General features: G+C 49.0%; 2 protein-coding genes across 7 annotated transcripts; one reads left to right on the top strand and one right to left on the bottom strand.

The window, feature by feature from the left end:
* Window positions 1–228: 228 nt before the first annotated feature.
* On the bottom strand, window positions 229–7,209 carry CC1H1orf109 (chromosome C1 C1orf109 homolog). Of its 6 annotated transcripts, none has more exons than XM_047871791.1 (5): window positions 6,894–7,209; window positions 6,422–6,699; window positions 4,174–4,353; window positions 2,046–2,164; window positions 229–447 (listed from the first exon to the last, which is right to left on the bottom strand). In XM_047871791.1, exons 2-5 carry the CDS (start codon window positions 6,694–6,696, stop codon window positions 437–439), a joined length of 585 nt encoding a protein of 194 aa, XP_047727747.1. In that variant the 5' UTR covers window positions 6,697–6,699; window positions 6,894–7,209; the 3' UTR covers window positions 229–436. The 6 variants fall into 6 exon arrangements, 3 of the variants coding, with proteins under 3 accessions (XP_047727747.1, XP_047727746.1, XP_047727745.1); XM_047871790.1 differs by lacking the exon at window positions 229–447 and adding an exon at window positions 1,606–1,886; XM_047871789.1 differs by lacking the exon at window positions 229–447 and having other exon boundaries at window positions 1,606–2,164.
* A 116-nt stretch (window positions 7,210–7,325) lies between these two features.
* On the top strand, window positions 7,326–22,138 carry CDCA8 (cell division cycle associated 8). Its single transcript, XM_047871787.1, has 11 exons — window positions 7,326–7,451; window positions 7,611–7,733; window positions 7,866–7,994; window positions 10,490–10,530; window positions 13,337–13,409; window positions 15,373–15,455; window positions 16,811–16,875; window positions 17,450–17,545; window positions 18,670–18,796; window positions 19,566–19,652; window positions 20,786–22,138. Exons 2-11 carry the CDS (start codon window positions 7,637–7,639, stop codon window positions 20,828–20,830), a joined length of 843 nt encoding a protein of 280 aa, XP_047727743.1. The 5' UTR covers window positions 7,326–7,451; window positions 7,611–7,636; the 3' UTR covers window positions 20,831–22,138.
* Window positions 22,139–23,669: the final 1,531 nt, after the last annotated feature.

Genomic DNA, 23,669 nt, shown 5'->3' with positions numbered 1-23,669 from the left:
TAATTAAAAAAATAAAAAGTTTACTTAACAGTATATACCAATGATGCCACATTTGTGGGGTTTTTTTAAATTTGTGGATATGGACACAGAAAGAGCCATATATCAAAATATCTCTGATGGAGTTTGTGTTTCATAACTTTTCTACATTTAAAATTTTTCCTACAATTTTCCTCTGATTTTTTAAAAAGCATATAGATCACTTTTGTAGTAAAGAAAAAAAAAGTCATCTTCATTTTAAAAATATCTACACTCTTTATTAAGCCTCTCTACATCCAGTGACCCAGATTTTCCCACAGCCTAGGAAGCTGACAGGTCTGGAAGTACCCAACCATTTCACAGATGAAGGCACTGGGCTTCAGAAATAACGCTGATGGCCTGATTCTGGGCGCTCTTCTCCCACCGTGCAGCTACTCCAAGATCAGAGGGATGTGGAAAATCAGGTGCCAGCTTTGGTCAGAAAAAAACCCCCATCATTTTAGCAGTCTTACTATGCCCAGTTACTTAACTCTCAGACAGGGAACAGAGGAACACCATCGAAGACAAACCACCGAGAATGATTCACGCTGCGCCACCTCCCCCTGGTGGCGGACTCCGGAAACTGAATGACGACGAGGAGCTAAAGCAGCTGGACAATGATAGACGACTCTGACTTACGAGTTTTCAAACTTTACGATGGTGCAAAAGCAATACGTGTCCACTGGAAACCGTACTTCAGATTTTGAATTTGGATCTTTTCTCGGACTGGCAATACGCGGTCCGATCCTCTCTTGTGACACCGGGTGACAGCAGCGAGCCCCAGCTTATGGTCAGCCCCAAGTTCACAAGGGTACACAACTTATACAGCCACTCCTTGCCCATACCACCCTTCTGTTTTGCAATCAATCACACGAGATATTCAACACTTTATGGTACAACAGGCTTGGTATTCAATGATTTTACCCAACTGTAGGCTAATGTGAGTGTTCAGGGCACATTTAAGGCAGGCTAGGCTGAGCTATGACATTTGGTAGGGTAGGTGTATTAAATGCATTTTTGACTCACGATATTTTCAACTTACATGATGACATTATCAAGATGTAACACCATTATAGGTCGAGGAAGATCTGTACTGTCTTCCATCAATATCACCCTTATTTCTTTAAATCATCAAGAAGAATCATCTTGCGTCAGGGAATCAGGTACTGATACAAATACACATAACAGGGCCGGGTGTCAACCAAGCTCAGAGCTTTGGATGATGCTCAGAGGGATGCCACGTTCTCCCCCATCCTTTCCTTCCCTACCACATCTGTGGCTGTGGCTCCTGCCCCCAGTGTTCTCTTGCACTGCCTTTCCTGCATTCTCTCTGCCTCCATCATCCATTCCCGAGCCTAGAAAAGGGCAAGGGGCGTCCACGTACTTTCAACCATGACAGAGCAGAGGGAGGCCGCAACATTAGAAACATCTAACACAACCCTCCCAAGGGCCACTCCTCCGGCCCCAGGCACTAATCTTTTTTTTTTTTTAATTTTTTTTTTTTTAACGTTTATATATTTTTGAGACAGAGAGAGACAGAGCATGAACGGGGGAGGGTCAGAGAGAGAGAGGGAGACACAGAATCTGAAACAGGCTCCAGGCTCTGAGCAGTCAGCACAGAGCCCAACGCGGGGCTCGAACTCACAGACCGCAAGATCATGACCTGAGCCAAGGTCGGCCGCTTAACTGACTGAGCCACCCAGGCGCCCCCCCAGGCACTAATCTTTCAAGTATGTTAGGTTACAATACTGACATTTCTTTAGAAATACCAGAATGCACCAGTATCAGCCTTCAACCGTGTCTCACTAGTATGCTGATAAACACACCACTTCCTTACTCTTCCAAGAAGAAGGAAACATTCAATAGGGTATCTGGAATAGGAAGAGAGAAAAACTGTGGCATATCACCTCTCCAGGGAACGTAAAACATCAGATTTATAAAAAATATGGAGGCACTGCAAGGGCATCTCTGTAAGACAGAGAGACACAGAGAAAGAAAGCAGACATGAAGGCATAAATGAAAACCAGTACCTTGTACAAGGGTTTGGTGTTCATCTTCTGAAATCCGGTCCCAGGCCTTGGGCAAAGATTGGATGTTGGCCAAGTCTCCCCACTGGATGGAGGACAGGAGGCACTTTCTCTTCAGGTAACTTCCGGGAAGTTAAGGACTGCTCAAAAAGACAACGAAATATGCTGAAGGGAAAAATACCCTGGGGAGAGCTACGAGAAGCTAGAAGGGTAAGGGGTAGCTCTCTCGCACTCACCTGTGTCACACATCTTTGCTGAGCACCTCTTCACTCACAGTGCTACAGGGCCAGAGGGATGAAACATCACCCCAACAATCTAGGATCTCACCACGCTGAGCAGAAAAACCAGAAAGTAGAAAGGGAGAATCTCAGGGACACAAAAGAGGAAACTCTGTGGCGGTTCAGAAGTTGAGTGACGAGTCCCTCCCATTTGGAGGGCCTCAGGAAGATTCCATCTGGCAAGAAAAGCATAAGGTGCAGAAGTGAGGAAGCATGGAATGGTTTCAGGGCCGAGTAAATCCTCCAATCTGGCCGGCTGGAACACGCACAGCAGTCAGAAAGGTGGCCGAGAAGGCAGGCTGAGCCAGAACACAAAGAGCACCGAAGACCCACATGGGGATTCTGGAAGCTGTCGAAAACTCCTCTATAAGCAACAGGCAGAACAAAGATGTCTTCAGGCTACCGTTGAGGTCCCTAGCCGGAGCCAGCTTAGAGGGAAAGAAGGCAGAGACAGAGAAACCTGTCAAGAGGCTGCACAGATCAAGGGGCCTCATGAGAGGCAAGAGACTATGGAAGAGGCAGTGCAGATAGAGAAATAAAATACAAGAAGCGCCAAGGAAACGGATTCAAAACACCTGACAGGCGGCCGTGTGGACGTTGGGAGAAGAGTACCTGGCACATAGTCAGCGCTCAGTAACACTGGCTGCGGCTACTGCTCCCCCGCCTAGGCTGTCCCACTGCCTCCACAGCTGCCACCGCCACAGCTGCCACCAATGCAGTGAAAAAGGAAAGAGAGAGGGAGAGGGGGAAGGGGCTGCTGGAGTTCCCACACAATGATCACACAGGGTTGATCCTACACCTGGAGAGAAAGGGGACTGAGTGTGGCGGCGGGACCGAGGAGCTTGTGCTCCCAGGAGCGACCCGGCTGGAGGCAGCTGCGGGAAGCTGAACATCAAGGCTAGAAACGAGAATGAAGGGCGGATTGGGGAGTTACTCAAATGAAGGCAGAAACTGAAGCCAGAGCGGAGATGTGTGATTCAGGCAAGACTTATGAGAGGGGCGCCTGAGTGGCTCAGTCAGTGAAGCGGCCAACTTCAGCTCAGGTCGTGAACTCATGGTTCAGGAGTTCGAGCCCCGCATTGGGCTCTGTGCTGACAGCAAGGAGCCTGGGGCCTCCTTTCGGGTTCTGTGTCTCCCTCTCTCTCTGCCCCTCCTCTGCTCACACTCCGTCTCTCAAAAATAAATAAACATTAGGAAAAAAAAAAAAAAAAAAAGAATTGAGAGAAAAGGGCCAGAACTCCAATGAACTGGTTAGGTATTCCTGCAGCTCCCCTGGCTCCACACCACCCCAAGTCTTTCCTCCGAACTCAGCCAGGTGATACTGTGAGAAAACACAGGCTGATTATGTTATCCTTCTTCTCAAAACCTTCTAACAGCTTTCCACCTCACTCTGAGCAAAAGCCAAAATCCTTTCAAAGACCTCCAGGGCCCTAGAAGGTCCAGCCCCATCTCTCTGACGTGTCACCTGTTAGGCTCCCCGTCCTCATCCGCTCTAGCCCTGCTGGCTTCCGCACTATTTCATGAACATGTCAGGCATGCTCTCCCCCACAGGGCCTTTGCACTTGCGATTTCTTCTACCTGGGACACGCTTCCCCCAAATATCACGTGGCTCTCTCCTTCGCTCTCGTTAGGTCTTTTCTCAAATGCCACTAACCCAGTGAGCCCTCTCCTGCCCACCCTATTTCAAGTCAGGACTCAATGCTCATCCCTCACTTGCCCTGCTTTATTCTTCTCTAAGTTCAGAGATCAAAGAGAACTGACTGACCCATACTACGTAGTGGTATAATCTCACGAAAACTGAAAGACTTCCTGAAGCAGCTCTGGACGCTGCCTGAAACATGTGCAAAGGATACGAATTTCGATAATGTCTCTCAATATCTTGCAACCATTCCAACATGTCAGCCACCGAAGGGCTCACAACCGAAGCCTGGAGGACACCATCCATGCCAATCGTGTCTGCATGCTGCTCATAGGTCTGAAGCACTCGCTCCACGTGGCTGCTGACGGTGTCACGCACCTTGAGGAGGGCGGTTCTGGGGGAAAAGAAGTCTCGTATTAGGAAATATCATGCGAAAGGCCTAAGGCAGGGTTCCTCAACCTCAGCACACTCACATTTTGGCCTGGATGGTTCTTTGTGGTGGGGAGGTTGCCCTATGTATTTTAGGACGTCGGGCAGCATCTTTGGCCTGCACCCACTGGATGACAGGAGCAAACCATGCCCCCACCCTCCCTGAGCTATGACGATCAGTAATGTCTCCAGGTATTGCCAAATGTCCCAATGGGAAAAATTGCTCCGGAGGCACAGACTACTGTGGATCCTCGGAAAGTTACTTATTCTCAATCACGTATAAAAATGGTCTGTCTTGCTCACTGCACACCCTAAGTACCTAGAACACGGACACTGGTGCACACAATGACAAACACTTGTTCAATGGATGAATGAACAGAACGGGTTCTTATGAGGACTAAGTGCAATAACGCATATAAAATGCCCAGTAGGAAAGTGCCCACCTTATGGTAAATATTTTTATCATTCCACTGGTGACTCCAAGGGACCAGCCACCAAGAAGAAGGCTACAACTTCCAAAAGGACAAAGAATTCCCTAACCTAGAACTGGGGCTTTCAAAACGTGTGGCCTTGACTCACAATTAAAAAACAGACTTAGGGGCGCCTGGGTGGCTTAGTTGGTTAAGTGTCCGACTTCAGCTCAGGTCATGAACCATGGGTTCCAGCCCTGCGTCAGGCTCTGTGCTCACACCTCAGAGCCTGGAGCCTGCTTCAGATTCTGTGCCTCCCTCTCCCTCTGCCCCTCACCTGCTTGCTCACTCGCTCTTTCTCTCTCTCAAAAATAAATAAAACATTTAAAAATTAAAAAAAAAAAGAATGCCAAAAAAAAAATAGACTTAAAGTAACAGCCCAATCTTCACAAATATGTCAACAACTGAAATAAAAGTACCTTAGAATATACCACAACATAATTTAATTGACTGATGGTCTATCTCTTCTAATCAACTAAGAAACTAGGTCTGGTTCGTTGCTGTATTCTGAGCACCTTGCACTTGGCATCCCGTAAAGGCTTCATGAATGTATTTTGTACAAATGAATACAAAGAAGGGCCCCATCTTTGACCATTTCCAAGTAGTCTATGGCACAGACTGTATACACTAGAACCTTCTCTTGCTCTAGTCAAGGAATGGCCTACGTGCCCTGCCTCTTGTCTATCCTCAATACTTAGAACTCTTAGAGGGTCTCCCGTTCGGCATACTAAGAGTTTAGAGATGTGCTATGCTTGGCACAGAGACATCAACGTATAGCAGAACAGAGTGGCAGCGGACCACTCTGGCCTTGACGTCAGGTAAACTTGAGTTAGATCCCAGCTTTACCATTTACAAGTTGTGTGACCACAGGCAATCTGATGGAGCCTCGATTTCCTCACCAGCAAAATGGGATGAAGTGAGGTTAAGTTAGAGATGCTGATGGGGCGCCTGGGTGGCGCAGTCGGTTAAGCGTCCGACTTCAGCCAGGTCACGATCTCGCGGTCCGTGAGTTCGAGCCCCGCATCAGGCTCTGGGCTGATGGCTCAGAGCCTGGAGCCTGTTTCCGATTCTGTGTCTCCCTCTCTCTCTGCCCCTCCCCCGTTCATGTTCTGTCTCTCTCTGTCCCAAAAATAAATAAACGTGGAGATGCTGAAAAGATTTTATGAGATAATACCAGGGTAAAACCCTTGCCTCTTAGCACCTCTGAAGTTTAAAGTACACTTCCTCACTGCTTTTTACAAAAGAACCGTAGAGGGCAGCTAATAAGCTTTCTCCATGGCTTTTCTCTTCTCCTTTTGTAACTTCTCCTAAGGCCACCACTGCCATGCCTTACGGGGCAATGGAAATGCCATAAAATGACTTTCTGACAAGAGGTCCCATTGTGCAACAAATGGGGCGGAGGGTTGGAAGGAGAGAAAGGTTGAACAGAGGAGGGAAGGTTGGGACACCTCCAAATATGCTCTCAAGTAAGGGAGAAAACTCTCTTCTGACTGATACTGGCTACTTATTAAAGACCAAGTTTTCCCATTTTTCCGCCAAGAAGGAGCGGCACTGAACTCTTACAGCCTCTCCTCTAACTTGTCCAAGACAGTGTCGCCAGCCCACAGCTGCTTGCGCCTCAGCCGCTCCTTTAAGTCTGGGAAGGCCCGAAGTGGTGGCACGTCCTCAAACCGCAGATTCTGGGCCGCCTGCAGCTGCTCTGCCAGGTTGCTGAGGGACAGCAGGAGGGGCTGGCAGTCGCTTAGGGCACTCTGCCACAGGCCCTGCTGCTCCTCCACCACCGGGAAGCACTGCTTCAGGGCCTCCTGCACCGCAAGCAGAGGTTGGTCTTGGGTCATCTTCTGCCGAGAACAAAAACAGAAAGAAAAGAAAAGAAAAAAACCAACAACAGCATTAGGGCCGCAAGTGGGCGGGGGAAGTACCGGGTCCAGGAGTGATTCTCGTGTTCAAGTGAGGTTCAGCTAAGCCAGGGTCTCCTCGCGGGGGGCTGTCCATCCCTTCCGACAGGAAGTCCTGGCGCGCGGCGCTGTCTTACCTTCAGAGGGGCTCTCGGAGGCCGGGCCCTCGTCTCCCACCTCCGGAAGGGTGTCCGCTCTACCCGTCGGAGGAGGTGCGTCCGCGGCTAAGGCAGTCTCCGCGGTTTCAGACCGCGGATTCCGCAGGCCGGAGGGCTCTCTCCAAACGCGCGCTTCCCGAGCCAGAATCTTGTCTCCTTTCCTTGAAGCTGCCTTTCCGTAAACCAGCGAGAAAACTGAAAGCTAACACCGTCAAACTTTGAGGACCCGCCAGGGCTGCCCCCAAGCGCCCGCAGTCTCGCTGCGCATGCCCCTGCGAGGCTGCTTAGACGCGAACCTATGTCGTCACCGCAATGCCTTCTGGGTGTTGTAGTCCTACATGTGGACGGGCGGCCTGGTCGCGGAGCTTCCTTGTGATTGGATGTTGTGGGACCCACCTAAGACGGCGGCTTCTCATTCGTCAGTCTGTGGCAGTTTGAATTTGGTGGCGGCGGTCGCACGTCCGGATAGCCACGGAGCCGCTCCCTCCTCTCAGCTGCAGCAGCGAGGTTTTTCTCAGCCCATATCGCGACCCGCAGGTACGTGCCTCGCGACTCCTTTATGCTCGGGCCTCCAAGGACAGGGCCTCCTACCAGCCCTACCTGTAGGGCGCCCTCCCGCCTTCTCCCGCTCCTCCGCGGCCCCCGTACTTTCCCTCCCCGATCTCGGCCGCTGACCCCCTGTGGCTGCGTCCCCAGCTCCCCGCAGCCTCCACCCGAGCGCCATGGCTCCCGCTAGGAAGGGCGGCAGTCGGGTCGCCAAGACCAACTCGTTACGGAGCCGGAAGCTCGCCTCCTTTCTTAGGGACTTCGACCGTGAAGGTAAGGGGCGGCGCCCGGGTCGTTGCCGCTACCCCGGGGCGATCGCGGGGGCCCGGCGGGCTTGGGGTGCGGGCAGCACGGGTTCCGGGCCGCGTTCGTGACCCGTGTTCTGTCGGCTCTGCCCTCTCGCAGTGCAAATCCGATCCAAGCAAATTCAGTCAGACAGGCAGAACCTCCTCAAGGAGATGGATAACCTGTACAACATCGAGATCCTGAGGCTCCCCAAGGTGCTGCGCGAGATGAACTGGCTCGACTACTTTGGTAAGAGCTGCTGGTTTCCCCCGGCCTCGGCCCGGGGCGCCTCTGTGGTCACCTGAGTGAAGTCTTCCCCGATCGCTTTCGGAAATTGCAGTCCTACCGCTCCCCCCGCCCTCTTATCTCCCTTCCCTGCTTTATTTTCCTGCGTAGTACTTAATTAACATCGTCAACCCCCGCAGGTACGCGGACGTCCTTTCTAGGAGACCGGATAGTAAATATTTTAGGCTTTCTGGGCCAGAGGGTTCTCTATGGCAGCTACTCAACGCAAGCTGTTAACAGTTACGAAACAGCTGTAATGAATGGGCATGTATGTGTTCCAGGAAAATGTACTTATGAACACACCAAAATGTGAATTTTGCACGATTTTCACGTGTCACAGAACACTCTCTTTCCTAAAATATTTTATCCCGTCATCTAAAAATGAATAAATGAGTAACTCGGTTTGTTACCAGAGCTCCGAGGGGAGGATAACCCCAAGCAGTGCGTTCCGTATCTTGTGGAAACTGTCAGTTTAAAAACTGAGCAAATCGGGGCGCCTGGGTGGCTCAGTCGGTTAAGCGTCCGACTTCGGCATGGGTCACGATCTCACGGTATGTGAGTTCGAGCCCCGCGTCGGGCTCTGTGCTGACCGCTGGGAGCCTGGAGCCTGTTTCACATTCTGTGTCTCCCTCTCTCTCTGACCCTCCCCCGTTCATGCTCTGTCTCTCTCTGTCTCAAAAATAAGTAAACGTTAAAAAAAAAAAAAATTAAAAAAAAAAACAACTGAGCAAATCAAATTGGGAAGTGCACGCACTAGAGGTTTTTTCTGCCCAGAGAAAAATCGCAGCCTGTTCACTCCCTTGTTAAGTGTCCAAGGAAATGCAAGAGGCTGTCCTTTCTGCTGGGACACCCTTACTTTTCCTATTATCCTTATTATCACGCATTGTGTAGCCTCCTTCCTGACTAGAAATGCATGTTCTGTTCAAATAGTAGATATTTAATGATCCTTTGGCTTGCCCTTTGTTTGCACATGTCTACAAATATTCACTGAGCATGTCTCTGTCACGATGCTAGGTGCTGAAAATGCTTTGGGAAATAAAACAGACTTTGTCCCTACCCTCAGGAGCTTACAAGTTAGCAGAGGAGGATCATTTTTTAAAATGCACATGTGATTGTATAATTAAAATTATAAGTATCACAAAAGAGAGTAGTGGTCAGTAGGCACATTTAGAGAGGGCTTCCTGTGCCAGACAGGCATTGTACTGAGTGTTTTACGTATGTTAACTAATTTTATCTTCATAACAAATGTGTTACTTGTTAATATTGCCTCTGTTTTATAGGTGACAAAATAAAGTGCAGAGATGTTCGTTACTTTGCTCAAGGGCTCATAAACTAGTTAGTAGCAGAGTGCAGTTAAACCCAGGCATTCTGGTTCAAAGCGTGAATCCTTTTCTTTTTTCTGTTAAAAAAATTGGTGGCGGGGGGCACCTGGGTGGCTCAGTCTGTTAAGCGGCCCACTTCGGCTCAGGTCATGATCTCGCGGTCCGTGAGTTCGAGCCCTGCATCGGGCTCTGTGCTGACAGCTCGGAGCCTGGAGCCTGTTTCAGATTCTGTGTCTCCCTCTCTCTCTGCCCCTCCCCTGCTCACGCTCTGTCTCTCAGAAATAAATGTAAAAAAAAAATTTTTTTTTAATTTTTTTTGATGTTTATTCAGTATTTTGAGAGAGAGAGCGAGCATGAGCAGGGGAGGGACAGAGAGACAGGGAAATACAGAATCTGAAGCAGGCTCCAGGCTCTGAGCTGTCAGCACAGTGCAAGATGCAGGGTTAAAACTCACGAACCGCGAAATCATGACCTGAGCCGAAGTCCGGACGCTTAACCGACTAAGCCACACAGGGGCCCCAGGCACCTTCAAAGCTTGAATTCTTAACGGTTCTATAGGACACCATGAAAGTTTCTAGAAGGAGGATTACCTCTACTTTATTCTACATCTAAATCTTGCACAGACCTCTTCAACATACACTGGCTACGTACTTACTCTATGCCATATTTTTTGCCAGAAACTGTCCTCAAGGAATTCAGTTCAAAGCAGGGTGGACCCTTAAACAGCTCTGAGTAGTTGTTGGGTATGATGAGAATGAGCAACGAGCTCAGCACTTTGCAGCAATCTGTTGTGACAGAAAAATAAACAGAGTTTTGGATTTGAACTGAGTTTTGAAAGATGAATTAGAAATGTGTCAGGCACAGCGGAGTATTTCTGGTAGAGGAAATAGTACCAAGGCAGTGAGTCATAAGAGGCAGAGGCACATTTGGAAAATAAGAACTTTGGGGTGGTGGAACGTGGAATATGTTACGAGGGGGCCAGTCTAACGTGGAGAAAAATTAAAACTGGTTTGTGAATGTCCTTGATGTTGAACCAAGGGCTTTTAATCTGGTCCAGTTTTAGATAACTGGTTATATCAGGGAAGATGGTTTATCATTAAAATCCGATAGTAACTAAATAAAATGTTCTTTTTAAAGCCCTTGGAGGAAACAAACAGGCCCTGGAAGAGGCAGCAACAGTAAGTGTTGTCCTATTTTGGAACTGTGGTTCGTTTTTAAGTTTAATCCAGTCACAAAATCCAACCAGTGAGTGCTTACTGTGGAAGAGGTTTCATAGGGGATCTGTTTTGTTTAGGCCAACTGAAAAATTATGGTTATCCAATGTTGAGTCCAGAAGGCCCAAATAGTTTCGTGCTACAAAAGGAGGCAGTTCTTTTTTGGCAGCCCTGCCCTGACCTCCGCAGGCAAAGTAGAAGCCTCAACTCCAAGTTTCTTTAAGCCCCTGGGCCATTACCTAATGACCTGGCCTGCTAGGTGTCACGGAGACTCCTGCTCAGTATGACTCCTGTCATACTGTAGAAGCTATGCTCTTATTTGGGACTTTCAGGTTTCCTCACTCCCTCTCACCTCCTTCATCCCAGCATCACTATCAGGACTGAAGAGAGTAAGATGGGGAAGCAAAATAATTTAGATCTTAAGTCTGCACTGTTTAGTACAATAGCCACCAGCCACAGGTAGCTATTTTAATCAATTAAAATTAATAAAATTAAGACTTCAGTCCCTCAGACACACTAGTCACATTTCAGATGTTCAGTAGCCACACATGACTAGTGGCTCCGTATTGGTAGCTCAGAAATAGAGCATTTCTATCCTTGCAGAAAGTTCTGTTGTACAGTGTTGGGAACTAGTCCATAAATGGGCTTCACAGAGACCCTGAGCACTCTGAAATCATACATAAGCAATGTGTGTATATACATGCATCGGTAGTATATCTGGGGAGAATATGTATTACAACCTTTATCAGATTTACAAAGTGAACCCAAAAATCTACATCCTTCTGTGCACTGATCAGAATCCCTTGGATTAGAAAGGACCTGACTATAAAGGGTATATAGTAGCATTGAATAGCAGATCTCCACTGGCCTCAGAAGTTGAAGGTATTTCAGAGCCAGTTATCCAGTCAGGAAAAAGCTAGAGAGTTCGGGGTGAATATTGTAGGAGAGGAGTGGAGATAACTGAAAAAATCAAGAGCTAGTAAAACATCCTCAGTCCTGGTTTTTTCTTTGTGTTATGTTCCCCCCATCTGCACACCCAGATCTAATGCATCAAAAGACTTAACCTCTGAGATGAATTACACTCATTAGCTAATGCATCACTCTCTTTTTAATTAATCAGACATACAGAACTACCAATCAGAGAGCTTCTAATGTTATATGAAATAGTGTCATCATACCAAGTCAAAAGCAATTGTAGCCTTAGCTAATATGATTTGAAACTCAGGGAAGAAATGATACTTTGGTACAAAAGCTCATAATTATTAGGTATGTGGGGGGGGGGGGGGTCTCCTGAGACTATTTCCAGGAAGACCCACAGGGCTCAGCATATAGTCATTCTCATGGCTATGATTTATTATAGTGCGAGGATACAAAGGGAAATCAACAAAGGGAAAAGGTGCATGGGCCAAAGTCTGGAAGAAACCAGGCTCAAGCCCTCAGGAGTCCTCTCCCAGTGGAGTCACATGGGACACCTTAATTTAACACATGTCAAATATCTACCAGAAAAGCATATTAGAGACTCCATGCGCAGAGTTTTTACTGGGGGCTGGTCACATAGCCATCTTCTGCCTAGCACATACCAAAATTCCAGACTTCCAGAAGGAAAGCAGCTATGCAACATAAGTCATGGTGTTTGTACAAAGCTTAGGCCCAGAGGAGCCATTCTTACCAGGGATGGTGGGAACCCTGAAATCCAAGTTCTCATGCAAGCCACCAGCCAGCCATGCAAACAGGCCTTCCTATGGGTATCAGTCTTGGGCCTGTTAACTCTTCTGCATGGTAGGTGATCAGTGGCCTGCCACCACTGATACCTTCATAACATGCCAGTGGTTTCTAGGGATGGCAGATAGTTGGCCACTACTTTCTATTCCATTAGCCATTTCAGACATCACTAATCTCCTACAGTGCTGTTTCTTTTTTTTTTTTTTTTAATTTTTTTTTTCATCCTTATAGGTAGTTACCACTGGGAACAACTTAATTAGAATGACGGTGACTTTTTGAAGGGCTCAGGAGTACAACAGAAAACCTTATCAACCCTCTAGATTTTAAAAAATCAAGAGAGAGAGAAGTCTAATACAGCACCGAGTTAGAGAACGTGAATCATCAGGATCTTGTATTGTTTGCCAGTGAGACGTAATCAAGTGCGACGTCTTTGAAACATGATTTGGCATAATATCAAGGCTGAACATTTGTGTACCCACAACCCTCCAGTGCCCTATCCCTGAGGGTACAGCCAAGAGAAAATTTGAACATGTGCATCAGACACACGTAGAATATAGTTCAGAGTAGCAGTGCTGGTAATAGCAAAAGACTGTTGACAAGAGATTGGACAAATTCATTCTGGTAGAGTCACACAGTGGGCTATTACATGGCCGTGAAAACTAACTACAACTACAAACAGTGGTCAAAAATGAGACCAAGTAAAATATTATTTCAGCACATGTACATTTGTAAAAACTTACACGCGCTTTCTTTTAAGTAAATGAAAGGATAGTGGTTACCTCTGGGGAATGACAGGAAACCGGTCACCTCTGAGGGGAGACAAGGATGTAGAACAGGGCAGAATACAGAGCTGGAAGCAAGGTGCCAGCAATGTGTTAGGTCTTAGGTGGTACAGTGCATTTATGGGAATTCACCATATCTGTTATAACTAGTATGTAACAATCTTTGTATGTATCAAATAATATGTTTTTTTAATTGTTTCGAGTCTTAAAATGCTCCTCGTAGTTGATGGAATATGCCTGGTGTTTTCTGGCTGTGTTTGTCACAGGCTGACCTGGATATCACAGAAATAAACAAACTAACAGCAGAAGCTATTCAGACACCCTTGAAATCTGCCAAAAGTGAGTACTTTTCAAAACCCTTTGTTGAACTGAGAGAGTGGAGGCTCGGGTGGTTGGCTGGTTGCTCAGAGAGGCCTCGGGGGTAAAGCCTCTTCCCTCCAATGCCCAGTCTTCCGTCTTAGAAGTCTGATAACATGATTTTGGCTGCCGCATTGAGTTGATTGTAGGCAGGACTGATAGGAGCAGACTCCCAGTGATGTGGGAGTGACAGTGAGAGTGGAAGGAGCGGGAAAGCTGTGTGGGGACCTTGGCCGCCTATTGGCTCCCCCAGTTAAACAGGTTGGCGGGACTGAGAGGCCTTACGGGACAAGGTAAGGCCAGCCAAGGAGCTCCTGTGTGACCAGAAAGGTTAAGAGAATTGCAGAAGGACCGCTGTCCCATTGCATCATCCCACATTCTGGGATTCAGGGACCTGCTTCATGAAATCATCTCACACACACCTGGAGAGAGGCTGTCCTGGAGGGACAGCAGGTTGTGGTTAGTGAACATGGACACAGGACACGTTGGGCTCTGTCATGGATTTTAAGTCACTGTCATTAAGCTTTCATAGCTCAGTGCATCCAAATCTTGTGAGGATAGGCCTGACCCATGGCCTGGATTTGGGGCTGCCCACCAGCGCACTTTCCCTGCTGGGTAGGGCCAGAAACACCGTCCGGTTCTGAGTCCATCTTGCTTTCCATCTTGGCCTTGTAGGGTGTGGGGGGCAGGAGATTTTCACTTCACCGTTGTCACATTCCCGTGCTGCCTTGGTGAGATTATGACATAATTGGACTGGGGTATTCCTAGAGTTCCTCACCTGCACATTTACAATCTGTTAGGTCACTCTGGGTCATCTCTACACTTAGGTAATACTAGTTTCTCTTCTGAGTTTCACCAGTTTTGCCTATGCGGTTGGGGAGGGGAGGGGTCTTTTGATTTCACCCCTGGGAGCCAAACACACCAGGACCAATGTCATCCAACAGTAAAGATTTTTTTTTTGTGCTCCCTTGACCATTGGACTCTGACTACATTGTGCTGCTTCCAAAAAAAAAAAAAAAAAAAAAAAAAAAAAGATAAATATATTGTTTAATGTGTCAGAAAATAAAAAGCTGTCTAGTCTCATCCCCTGCCCCTCATGATTAGATGTGTGAATTTTCTCTTGGAATCCCTGCTCAAGATTGTCTGGCTCGTGGTTGTACATATTTAGCAGTGACACTACTATCACTAAGCAGCTGCAATGCTTAGAAAGTTTTTTCTAATCTATGTAAATAATATTTGATTGTAATAAACAATACTTCTGACATGGGTCCAGTACTGTCCAAAAGGCTTTTACATTGATTCATTCCACAGACACTTAGTAAACACAGGCACAATTCTAGAGTTTGGGGGTACAGGGAGTAACAAAGACCCTGCTCTTGTGGAGCACATTCCAGGTCTCATAATACCCCTAGGAAGTGACTATTCCCTTTTGTAGATGAGGAAACTGAGGCTCCACACTAAAAGCCCCATGATTTGGTTAGTGCTAAGACCAGGCCTCAAGCTCTGGTCTGGCTGACCCCAGCATCTGTGCTCTTACCAGAATGCTGGGCATCATGTGGGCTTTTTTAACCAGTCTGGTGAGTTTCCTCTGTCTAAACCTTCTTTTTAAAAAAAGTCATCTTGTATATTCAAAGTCTTTTTCTTAATTACAACCTCAGATTGCATAAGTTTCATTTCCTATAAGAAACATGAATACATGATAGGATGCTTGGGTGGCTCAGTCGGTTAAGTGTCTGACTTGAGCTCAGGTCATGATCTCGCGGTTGGTGAGTTCGAGTTCTGCATTGGGCTCTGTGCTGACAGCTCAGAGCCTGCAGCCTTTCTCGGACTCTGTGTCTCCCTCTCTCTGCCTCTCTCTCAAAAATAAACATTAAAAAAAAAAACATGAAAACATTAAAGTTTATTCCTATGAGAAATATCACTTTGTTAAAACTGTTTCTTATAGCACGAAAGATAATAAAAGTGGATGAAATGATAGTGGAAGAGGAAGAAGAAGAAAATAAAAATAAGAATCTTCAAACTGCAAGAGTAAGTAGGCACTCAGGTTTGAGGCTGGGAGAGGACAGGAGACAAATACATAATATCCTATTGCCCCACCCCTACCTGCCAGAGTTCAGTTTAGTAGAGAAGATCCCACTTAAATGGCTAAAAACAAAAGCAATCATAGATGTGTGTATAAGGTACATAGAACATAGAAGAGGAAGCTATCAAAGCTATTACCTCGCTGGTTAGGATACACCAGGCCTTTAAAGGTGAGGGAGATTTCACTAGCTGGAAAAGAAAGGGAAGGGAAATCCACAAGGAGATAGGAAAGTTCCATTTAAGGAACAGGAAGCAGTTTGGGATGGCAAGGATGTAAGCTGTGAGGGTGATCTGCACAGAGTAGGGCCAGACAACGATGGCCTTGTGTACCAGGCTTGGAAGTTTCCATTCCACCAGGTTGGTCATTTCAGATTGGTATTTCAGAACAATATGCAGGGTAAATGGGAGAGGGGAAAAACTGGAGGCAAGGAACCCAGTTGGGAGGCCATTGTAATTCTTAAACGGAGGCACCGAGCCTATAAAAAGAGAAGGACGGTTTTGACATAATGTTCTAAAAGGGAGAATGAGCTTGGTGGAGGAAGGGAGGAAGCAGGGATGATCAAATGGTTTCTAGCTCAGGCAGCCATCATGGGTGGAAGGTGGGACATGGGAGGAAGAGCGGTGAAGGGGAGCAGCCACTGTCCCAGTTTTTGTTCCACACTTATCCGAGATTTCAGCCTGGCGCTCAGGGAGCAGTAGGGGGTTGTGAGACCCACTGTCTCCCATTGTGGCTGTTAGTGAGGTTGTGCAGGGAAGGCGTGGAGAGGGGGCTGAGGATGGGCACTTGGAGGGATGCTAGAAAGAGGACCTCATGAGGCAGCCTGCACAGGGACAGCCAGAGAAATGGGGAAGGTGGGGTGGAGGACAGGGATGGACAGAATTGTCAGAAGGTAAGGAGTGATCCTTGTCAGGTGCCCCTGAGGACTTGGGAGGGGTGAGGACTGCCGAGGGTTCCTTAGATTGGGCACCTGGGACCGCCTGAGTGACCTTCATAGCAGCACTTAATGGCAGAGTGACGGGGAGGTGAGGGGATGGAGAGGGGGCAAGCCAGGCCAACTCAGTTCAAAAGAGATTTCCCTTTAATCTTGGTCAAAACCCTCTGCTTTGAAGACCCAGGCCTTAGTTGGTCAGTTTTGTTCTGTATTACCTAAGGCAACTTGATTCTGGGAGCAGACCTCATATGCGGTGTTAGTTTCCTTTTCCAGAGCTGGTTCCCCCTCCCCTACTTTTCTTACCCCTCCCTTACCTTTGCCCCTTTGGGGGCTTTTTATAATCACAGTTTCATTTGATTGTGAATCCAGGTCAAAAGGTGTCCTCCGTCCAAGAAGAGAACCCAGTCCGTACAAGGAAAAGGCAAAAGCAAAAGGTAATGGGTTTTCCAAACTTCATTGTGTGTTTTGGTTTTACTGGGGAGACCCACTCAGCGTGGCAGAAATCGGGGGTGAAAGGGCTCTCGTGGCCTGTGCTCCAGTGGAACTTGAGTCTCCAAGCTGGAGGGGCTTCTAGAAATGAACTGACCCAGCACATTTCTCCAGTTCCGCCCATGTTCTCTGTCCTCCCCCACTTTTTTGGTTCGTTTGTTTTCATGCCTCCAGCCGCCGAGCTCTAGCCAAGAGACCTACCGGGGGCTGAGAGGGTGCCTCCTTCCTCTTGTCCCGTTAGCCTGAGAAGTCGGATTCTGGAGGCTGGCCGCTCGGCTTCAGAGCGCTGGCTCCGCCCTAGTTGGCTGTGTGATCTCGGCCAAGTTGTGTGACTCAGTGTGCTGGAGTCTGCATCCGTACGCAAGGATAACAGCCGTGTTTCCCGGGTTGTTGGGGAGCTTCACGAATGAGCATGTGTGAGGTGCTCGGGACAGTACCCGACATGATCGGGGCCTTCTGCGTGTGACCTGCCACGCTGCTGCTGTCACTGCGCACCTCATGGCCACTTCTTACCTGCAGGTCCAGCCACTGTAACACTGTCACCCCAGCTGGGGGCCGGTTGGAGTTGTCTATGGTGAAACCAACTCCAGGCTTGACACCCAAGTTTGACTCAAGGTGAGTGATGGGAGCGGCGCCTGCGTCTGGGTGGGAGCCCACCAGTTAACATCAGTCAGCAAAGAAGGGTGTGCGAGAAAACACTCGACTCCTCGGCCTGGCAAAGCGCTCTTGGAGGAGGGCAGCCGTCTCGGCTTCCAAGTGTTTGCCCCTCCCCTGGGTGCAGGTTAGCTGATTTCAGCGACAGAACGACTCTTTGACGAGAGGGAGGAGGACATTCTGCCTCTGATGACTAGGAAGCCTCTGGTGATTCTTGGTCTTTTCTGATTCTGACCAGGAAACGTAGTTTTTAAAACTGGGTAGGTACTCTCCTATACCCTTGGTAAGAGTGACAGTGGACACCACGTCACATCGGGAGACCAACGTAACCCAGGCTCTAAGCCAGTGTCTTCCAGCGGGCCGGTCAACTGGACAGGAAGTGCCGTCTCACCATTAAAGTGGATGTGCGTGTGCCAGTGTGACAGCTTCGTGATCACGGGCGTCTCCAAGCACGTGGCAGAACAGCGTGTCCTAGACGATCCCATTTGTTTTTATATACATAGAACGTTTCTGGAAGACATAAGGAATTGAGAGTAGGGATCTCTGGGGTGAGGAGAGGGAGGAAGCCTTCTACTTTTAATTCCCACTCTTGAACTGGTTTTCACATGAGCGTATAGCAGAGGACATGTAGAGAAAAACAGGTAGCAGAATTTTAACTGTCTCGAGAAGGTTAGGTTGGGAATTAATATGATGTAGTCTCTGGATCCTCCTTTTTTGACCCCGGAAAACTCTTCTTGATGGAAGCACTTAGCCACTCTTGGAAATGCATTAACCATAGTTTATTTCTGGCTTTGTGGCTGGATGGATGACTGGCATCCATACAGAGCTTTGGACCTGAGATTTCCGTGGGTAAGAACTGACTTTGGCTAGATGTATGTTTGATAATTACAGCCTCCCTTCTCCAGCTGTGTTTAGTCATTACTGTTTAAAAAGACATTTTTTCCCCTAAATTTAGAACTCGCCTTCTTAGAAATGTGGGATTTGAAAACTACAGCTTCAGGCCAGATGGGGGCTGCAAGGGTTCACAGCGCCTCATGTCATTCAATCTGCCAAGCCATCTTGACGGGGATCTTCCCACTTTGTAGGGTCTTCAAGACCCCGGGCCTGCGCACTCCAGCAGCCAGAGAGCGGATCTACAATATCTCCATGAATGGCAGCCCTCTTGCCGACAGCAAAGAGATTTTCCTCACGGTGCCGGTGGGCGGTGGAGAGGTGAGTGTCTCTGAGGGATGCCGGGCCACCACGCTGCTCGCTCAGCCCTTCTGTCCTGGGCCCATCACCCACTTCTCACCCCCACAGTCCGTGGGGTGGCATGGATCCCGATCTCCACATCTCTGCAGGACTCAGAACCCAGTTTTCTCGCCCAGGTTAGAGGCCCAGGCTGGGATCCTTGCCCGGCTCCATGTTCCTATTTGTTCCTCAGCTAACATTTGCCCAGCTGCCTTGTGGCAGGCCCAAGGTGTAGAAGACACGATCCCCGCTCTCGAGAAGCTGTTCAGTAGTCAAGATAGGTTCACCGTCAAGAACAGGATTATGTGATGTGTGCAACACGGGAGGTTATTAAAGGGAACGCAGAGGAAGGCACCGTTGGGGTATGTGCCTAGTCTAGAAAGGGGACCAGGAGCTGTGTCTTCCACTCTGTATAACTCTGAGGGGTTCTGAAGCAGGCTGATGCCCGTTTCTCTGGGTTGAATAGAGGAAGTTGCTGACCTCAGCTCCTCGGAGGGAAGGAAGGTGTATCTCAGATGTGTCTGCAGGGCATTTCTAAGCTAAAGTACATGCCCTTTATTCCCCGGGTGGTCCAGCCAAGGTCCAGTGATAAGCACTGATGTCACTGACGCCTCAAGGCACTCCTTGCCACTCCCCCCACCCCCCACCAAGTGTGGAGTATCACGGGCACCCCTGGGGCACACTAAGGCACTGGGTGGAGGGCCCTGCCCTAGGGGACATGGAGGTTGAACCCATTTTGCCCTCCACACAGAGCATGCGATTATTGGCCAGTGACTTGCAGAGGATGGACATCGCACAGCTGGACCCAGAGGCCTTGGGAAACATTAAGAAACTCTCCGTGAGTCTCGTAACCCTCCGCGCACAAGATGCCGCCAACGGCGTTCTTAGTTTAGCCGTACTTGGGACTGTCTTTTGGGGGCTGGGCTTCATCTTTAGCACCGTGTTGTCCTCTTTCCCCCAGGGGATTTTTACCGTAATCCTACTTCCCTAGCTGCAATTCTGTCCCTAAATTGAGGTTGACCTTCAGTCCACCCCAGAGTGCCTGCCACAAAAGTTCCACAACAGAATCAAAATTCTGCGTCATTCAGGCAGTTGGTGTCAGTGTGTGAGGGCAGATTGACTGCCGGAACAGAAACCTCCTAGAGGGAGGGAGGGGCTTGTTCCAAGGGGTCCCACGGAGTCCAAGAAAACGCCGAACAGCCAGGCCTCCGGAGCAGTGGGACCCTCCTTGACAGGAGTTTATGGAGGTGCACCTGTTCCTGGAGCGTCTCTGTCTTTGAGGCCCACGCACCCATTTCTCTGACATTTCCTCATTCCTCCCTTGGCAGATCATCTTCTCCACAGGGCTCTCGGTTCCGGGCTGTGTCCTCCTTCAGTACTGGCTTGCGTGTGGCTTCAGGCAGCCGCAACTCTGACTTCACTAATGCCCGGCACTGACTGTCCGGCTTCTGGCCTCCGCTTACGTTCTCGGAAGGGCGTTGAATTGGCTCAACCTTGGTCAGATGGGCCTCCGTGGTCCAGTCAGCATGGTCTCCGGTGGTAGATGGGAGCACTTGGTGCGAACACGGCTGCCCTAGGCGCCCCCCTACTGGGGGGGGTCTGTGAAGGGTACCTCCAGGGAGGGGGGCAAGGGCGGAGCTGCTTTCCCAGCCCGGTCCTGTGGAACGAGGGCCCCGTGCTGGGATCCCACACGTACCCAGCTACCCGAACCTAGTGACAGCCGTCCCCTAGCTGTGCCTGCAGCACTACTGTCTCATCTGAGGTCTTGTTTTACTGCTTCGTTCAGATGAGGAATGGAGGTCCAGGACAGGTAATTCATTAGTTTGTGATATGAGTAGAGAACGGAGGGCTGAGATTCACTCAGACCTGCTGACCCCAAGTCCAGTGCACCCGAGGAGACTCTGAAGTGGCCAACAGGCAAGCGTGGCCGGTGCCGTGTTCGCTCAACGACCCGCCTCCTTTCCTTTGTAGAGCCGCCTTGCCCAGATCTGCAACAGCATACGGACTCACAAATGAGGCTGCTGTCTCAAGAAGCCAAACTTGACAGGATGGACCTTCAACAGGCACTTCTGGGACCCTGAAGAGACTTCTTCCCTTCAGGCTTATTGTTTGTTGGAGCGTGAAGTTCCAGAGCAGGGAGTGGTGTTCCTCTGGGAGAATTTGGGAAGCGGGGGAGACGCACTGCTCCCCCATCGGTTAGATAAAGCTTTGCTCTTCACACCTCCCAACCCAACTGCCTCCCGCATCCGTGCAGTCGAAACTTCCTGTCATTCTCCTGGCAGAATTCTCCTTCCTGCTCTGAGCTGCCACCTTCTGCCTCCTGTAACCCAGCATCCTCTCTGCCCCGCCCCTATCCCAGTGGAGGTGGCGTGAGAGCAGCTCATGTTCCCAGGAAGACCGCCTGCTCCCCCTCGTCGGAGAACCCTCTGCTCGAGGCTGGGAATTTTAAGCTCAGGGAAGCGTGAGCTCTGGGCCATGGGAGGACAGATCCGGAAAGCTGGGAGGAACTGTACAGATGGGAACAGGACAGCAGGACGGGATGTATCCTGGCAGTAACCACAGCAGAGCACATCTCACCCCGGCCCCCATCCCTGCTTTCTCCTGTGGTGGATACTAAATGGGCCTTCAGGATCTTCTACCCGCTGTGCCCAGTAGGCTTTTCCAAGCTGACTTGTGGAACAGTGTTTTGTATTTATCCCTTTACCGAAGACCAAAAATTGGTTTGGAGGCAGCTTCCATGTCTGGCTTCTCTACCTCCCTAGTTGGTAGGAATTTGGCTAAGACAATTCTAGGGCTTAGCTTAGTCTAGGGTTTTTATGGGACCGGCTGCAGAGGAACCGTCTCCAAGCTCTCTAGTCCAGTTGTCCCTGCCAGGTTCACAGACTTTGCAGGGACTGCTTCCTCTTACGGGGTTCATTGGGGGGCAGGTGTAACTTGCCTGGTGGCCTCACTCCCCATGTTTAGCCTGTCCTCCGGGCATTGACTAGTTAATCAGAGTCAGCACCAAGATCCCTGTGCTCCAGCCAGCACCTCCGCCCCAAAGAATCATGAGATGTGGTCCAAAACTAGGGGAGCCAAGAGTTCCCTCCCCGGGCTCGAGGGCACTGGGATCTCACATGTGGCTCTGTGTTCTACCTGGTGTTACTTTGCTGCATGGCCCTCCTAGCGATCCAGTCCTGTTGCAGCTGTATTCCTTTAAGCTGTTTTATTCTCCCTTTCCCGAGACTGTGCATATTGTGTTCCTGAGCAATGGCATCCCTAAGCTGTTCTAATTCGAGCTACTGAAAGTTACCTGTTTTCAATAAATTGTGGGTTTGTTTTTAATCAGTATTCAGCCTGCCTGTCATCTCCAAGCTGTGCTGTCTGGACTAGAGACTGTTTGGGAGCTGAAGCTATCGAGTGGGGGTCCTCGAACAGCTGCTTTCCTCAGAAGCTGCGGAAACCCATCCTTAAGGCACAATCTGACGTCTGAAGAAGGGGCCCTGACCCCAGCATCCAGGGCATAGCTGACCCACCCCGAGCAGGTTTCCCCCAACACCTTTGTTCCATGAGCAAGAAATTGACATCCGGGAGGACAGAATCCAGGGTATCTGTAGTTTGCCAGTAGTGTCAGAGCTCGTTGGCCAGGAACAAAGCAGGGGCGCGGGTAATGAATGCAGCGATCGTGCTTCTCGCTTCCCAGAATCCGAAGGCTCTGGCAGATCTGCCTTCCTAAAATTCTTTCTACACTGAAAATGACCAACACGGAACTAGTGGCAGAAGAGAAAAACGGGTCATTAGCCCCACTCACCTAGCACTGACAGTGACTGATGGGGGAAGGATCCTGTGGTCAGTGACAGCATTTGGAATAAAGGCTACTCGTTTCAAGTAGTTCAGTCACCAAACCTGAGGCTTCTGCCTCTCCCTTCATCTGCTGTGGTGTCAAGAGCCTGACATCAAGGAAACACTTAGGACCTGACGTGCCCTACCCAGAGCCACCGTCCCCGTTTTATTCCGCTTGCACCACTGCCTAAAAGAACCCAGCTGTAGGAAATGTGTAGTATGCAGCAGGTGCCTAATAGATGCCCGTCCTGTGCGGTGAAGATGGAGCAGTCGTTCATTCCATAGAAGGGCGGACTTGGAGGGTCACGAGTTCCCCCATCCCAGGATTTAAAGCATGGGCTGATGTATCACAGGGCTGGGATGTTGCAAAGGAAATTTAAATTGGAAAAAAAAAAAAATTTAAATCCTACTGCCAGTCCGCGAACCAGGGTTCACAGACACAATTTCATTGGATTTTGTTTTTTCAAGTTAGTTACTAACAATTTAAAAATGGTGAGATTTCACAAAAATGATTGCTAGCCTCCAAAAAATAAGATCTGGCAACACGGCCAGCCGGAGCTGAGAGCAGCTTTCCTTAGAGAATCCTCTCCATTCAAAGCAACCCCGGCCAGATTACTGCCCTTTGTTACAGACCTCACCCCGGTAGTTGACTCGGTACCCGCCGCTGTGGGTATCAAGCAGATGTAAGCGGAGCTGCTCTGGGTCCTCCCCTTCACCAGGGCACTGTGGCAGCTGCCAAGAGCCCTAGAGATCCAGTAGGCACTAGGTTCATTCTTTGTCCCGCAGGCCTCCTGATCTTTCCAGAAGCCCTATTTTGGGGCTTCGTACTGAAAGAATTCCAAACTTACCACCTCATATGAAGAGCTAGTTCTTGGGGTATGAATGGGTAGGACATCACCTAAGCAACTGTTATTCATGGTATCAGACACAATTTTTAGCTCAAAGGAACTAATGGGTTTGCCTGCAATGGAGAACAAAGGTACGTCTTAGCACCTACACGTGTACGAGCTCCGCTGAGTGTTTTCCTTTCTAA

Source organism: Prionailurus viverrinus, chromosome C1, assembly GCF_022837055.1.
Source record: "Prionailurus viverrinus isolate Anna chromosome C1, UM_Priviv_1.0, whole genome shotgun sequence".
In the NCBI taxonomy this organism is placed as follows: domain Eukaryota; kingdom Metazoa; phylum Chordata; class Mammalia; order Carnivora; family Felidae; genus Prionailurus; species Prionailurus viverrinus.
Note: the sequence above shows the minus strand (reverse complement) of the source record. Positions and strands in the feature narration are given on the sequence as shown.

Excerpts from the sequence above, each read along its gene's own strand:
- CDCA8 (XM_047871787.1), top strand. The coding sequence starts at position 7,637 with ATGGCTCCCGCTAGGAAGGGCGGCAGTCGGGTCGCCAAGACCAACTCG. Across the intron at positions 10,531-13,336 it reads CCCTGGAAGAGGCAGCAACA|GCTGACCTGGATATCACAGA; the intron begins GTAAGTGTTGTC and ends TGTTTGTCACAG. Across the intron at positions 13,410-15,372 it reads ACCCTTGAAATCTGCCAAAA|CACGAAAGATAATAAAAGTG; the intron begins GTGAGTACTTTT and ends TGTTTCTTATAG.
- CC1H1orf109 (XM_047871789.1), bottom strand. The coding sequence starts at position 6,696 with ATGACCCAAGACCAACCTCTGCTTGCGGTGCAGGAGGCCCTGAAGCAG. Across the intron at positions 4,354-6,421 it reads GACAAGTTAGAGGAGAGGCT|AACCGCCCTCCTCAAGGTGC; the intron begins GTAAGAGTTCAG and ends CTTTTCCCCCAG. Across the intron at positions 2,165-4,173 it reads GAGAGACATTATCGAAATTC|TTACCTGAAGAGAAAGTGCC; the intron begins GTATCCTTTGCA and ends ACTTCCCGGAAG.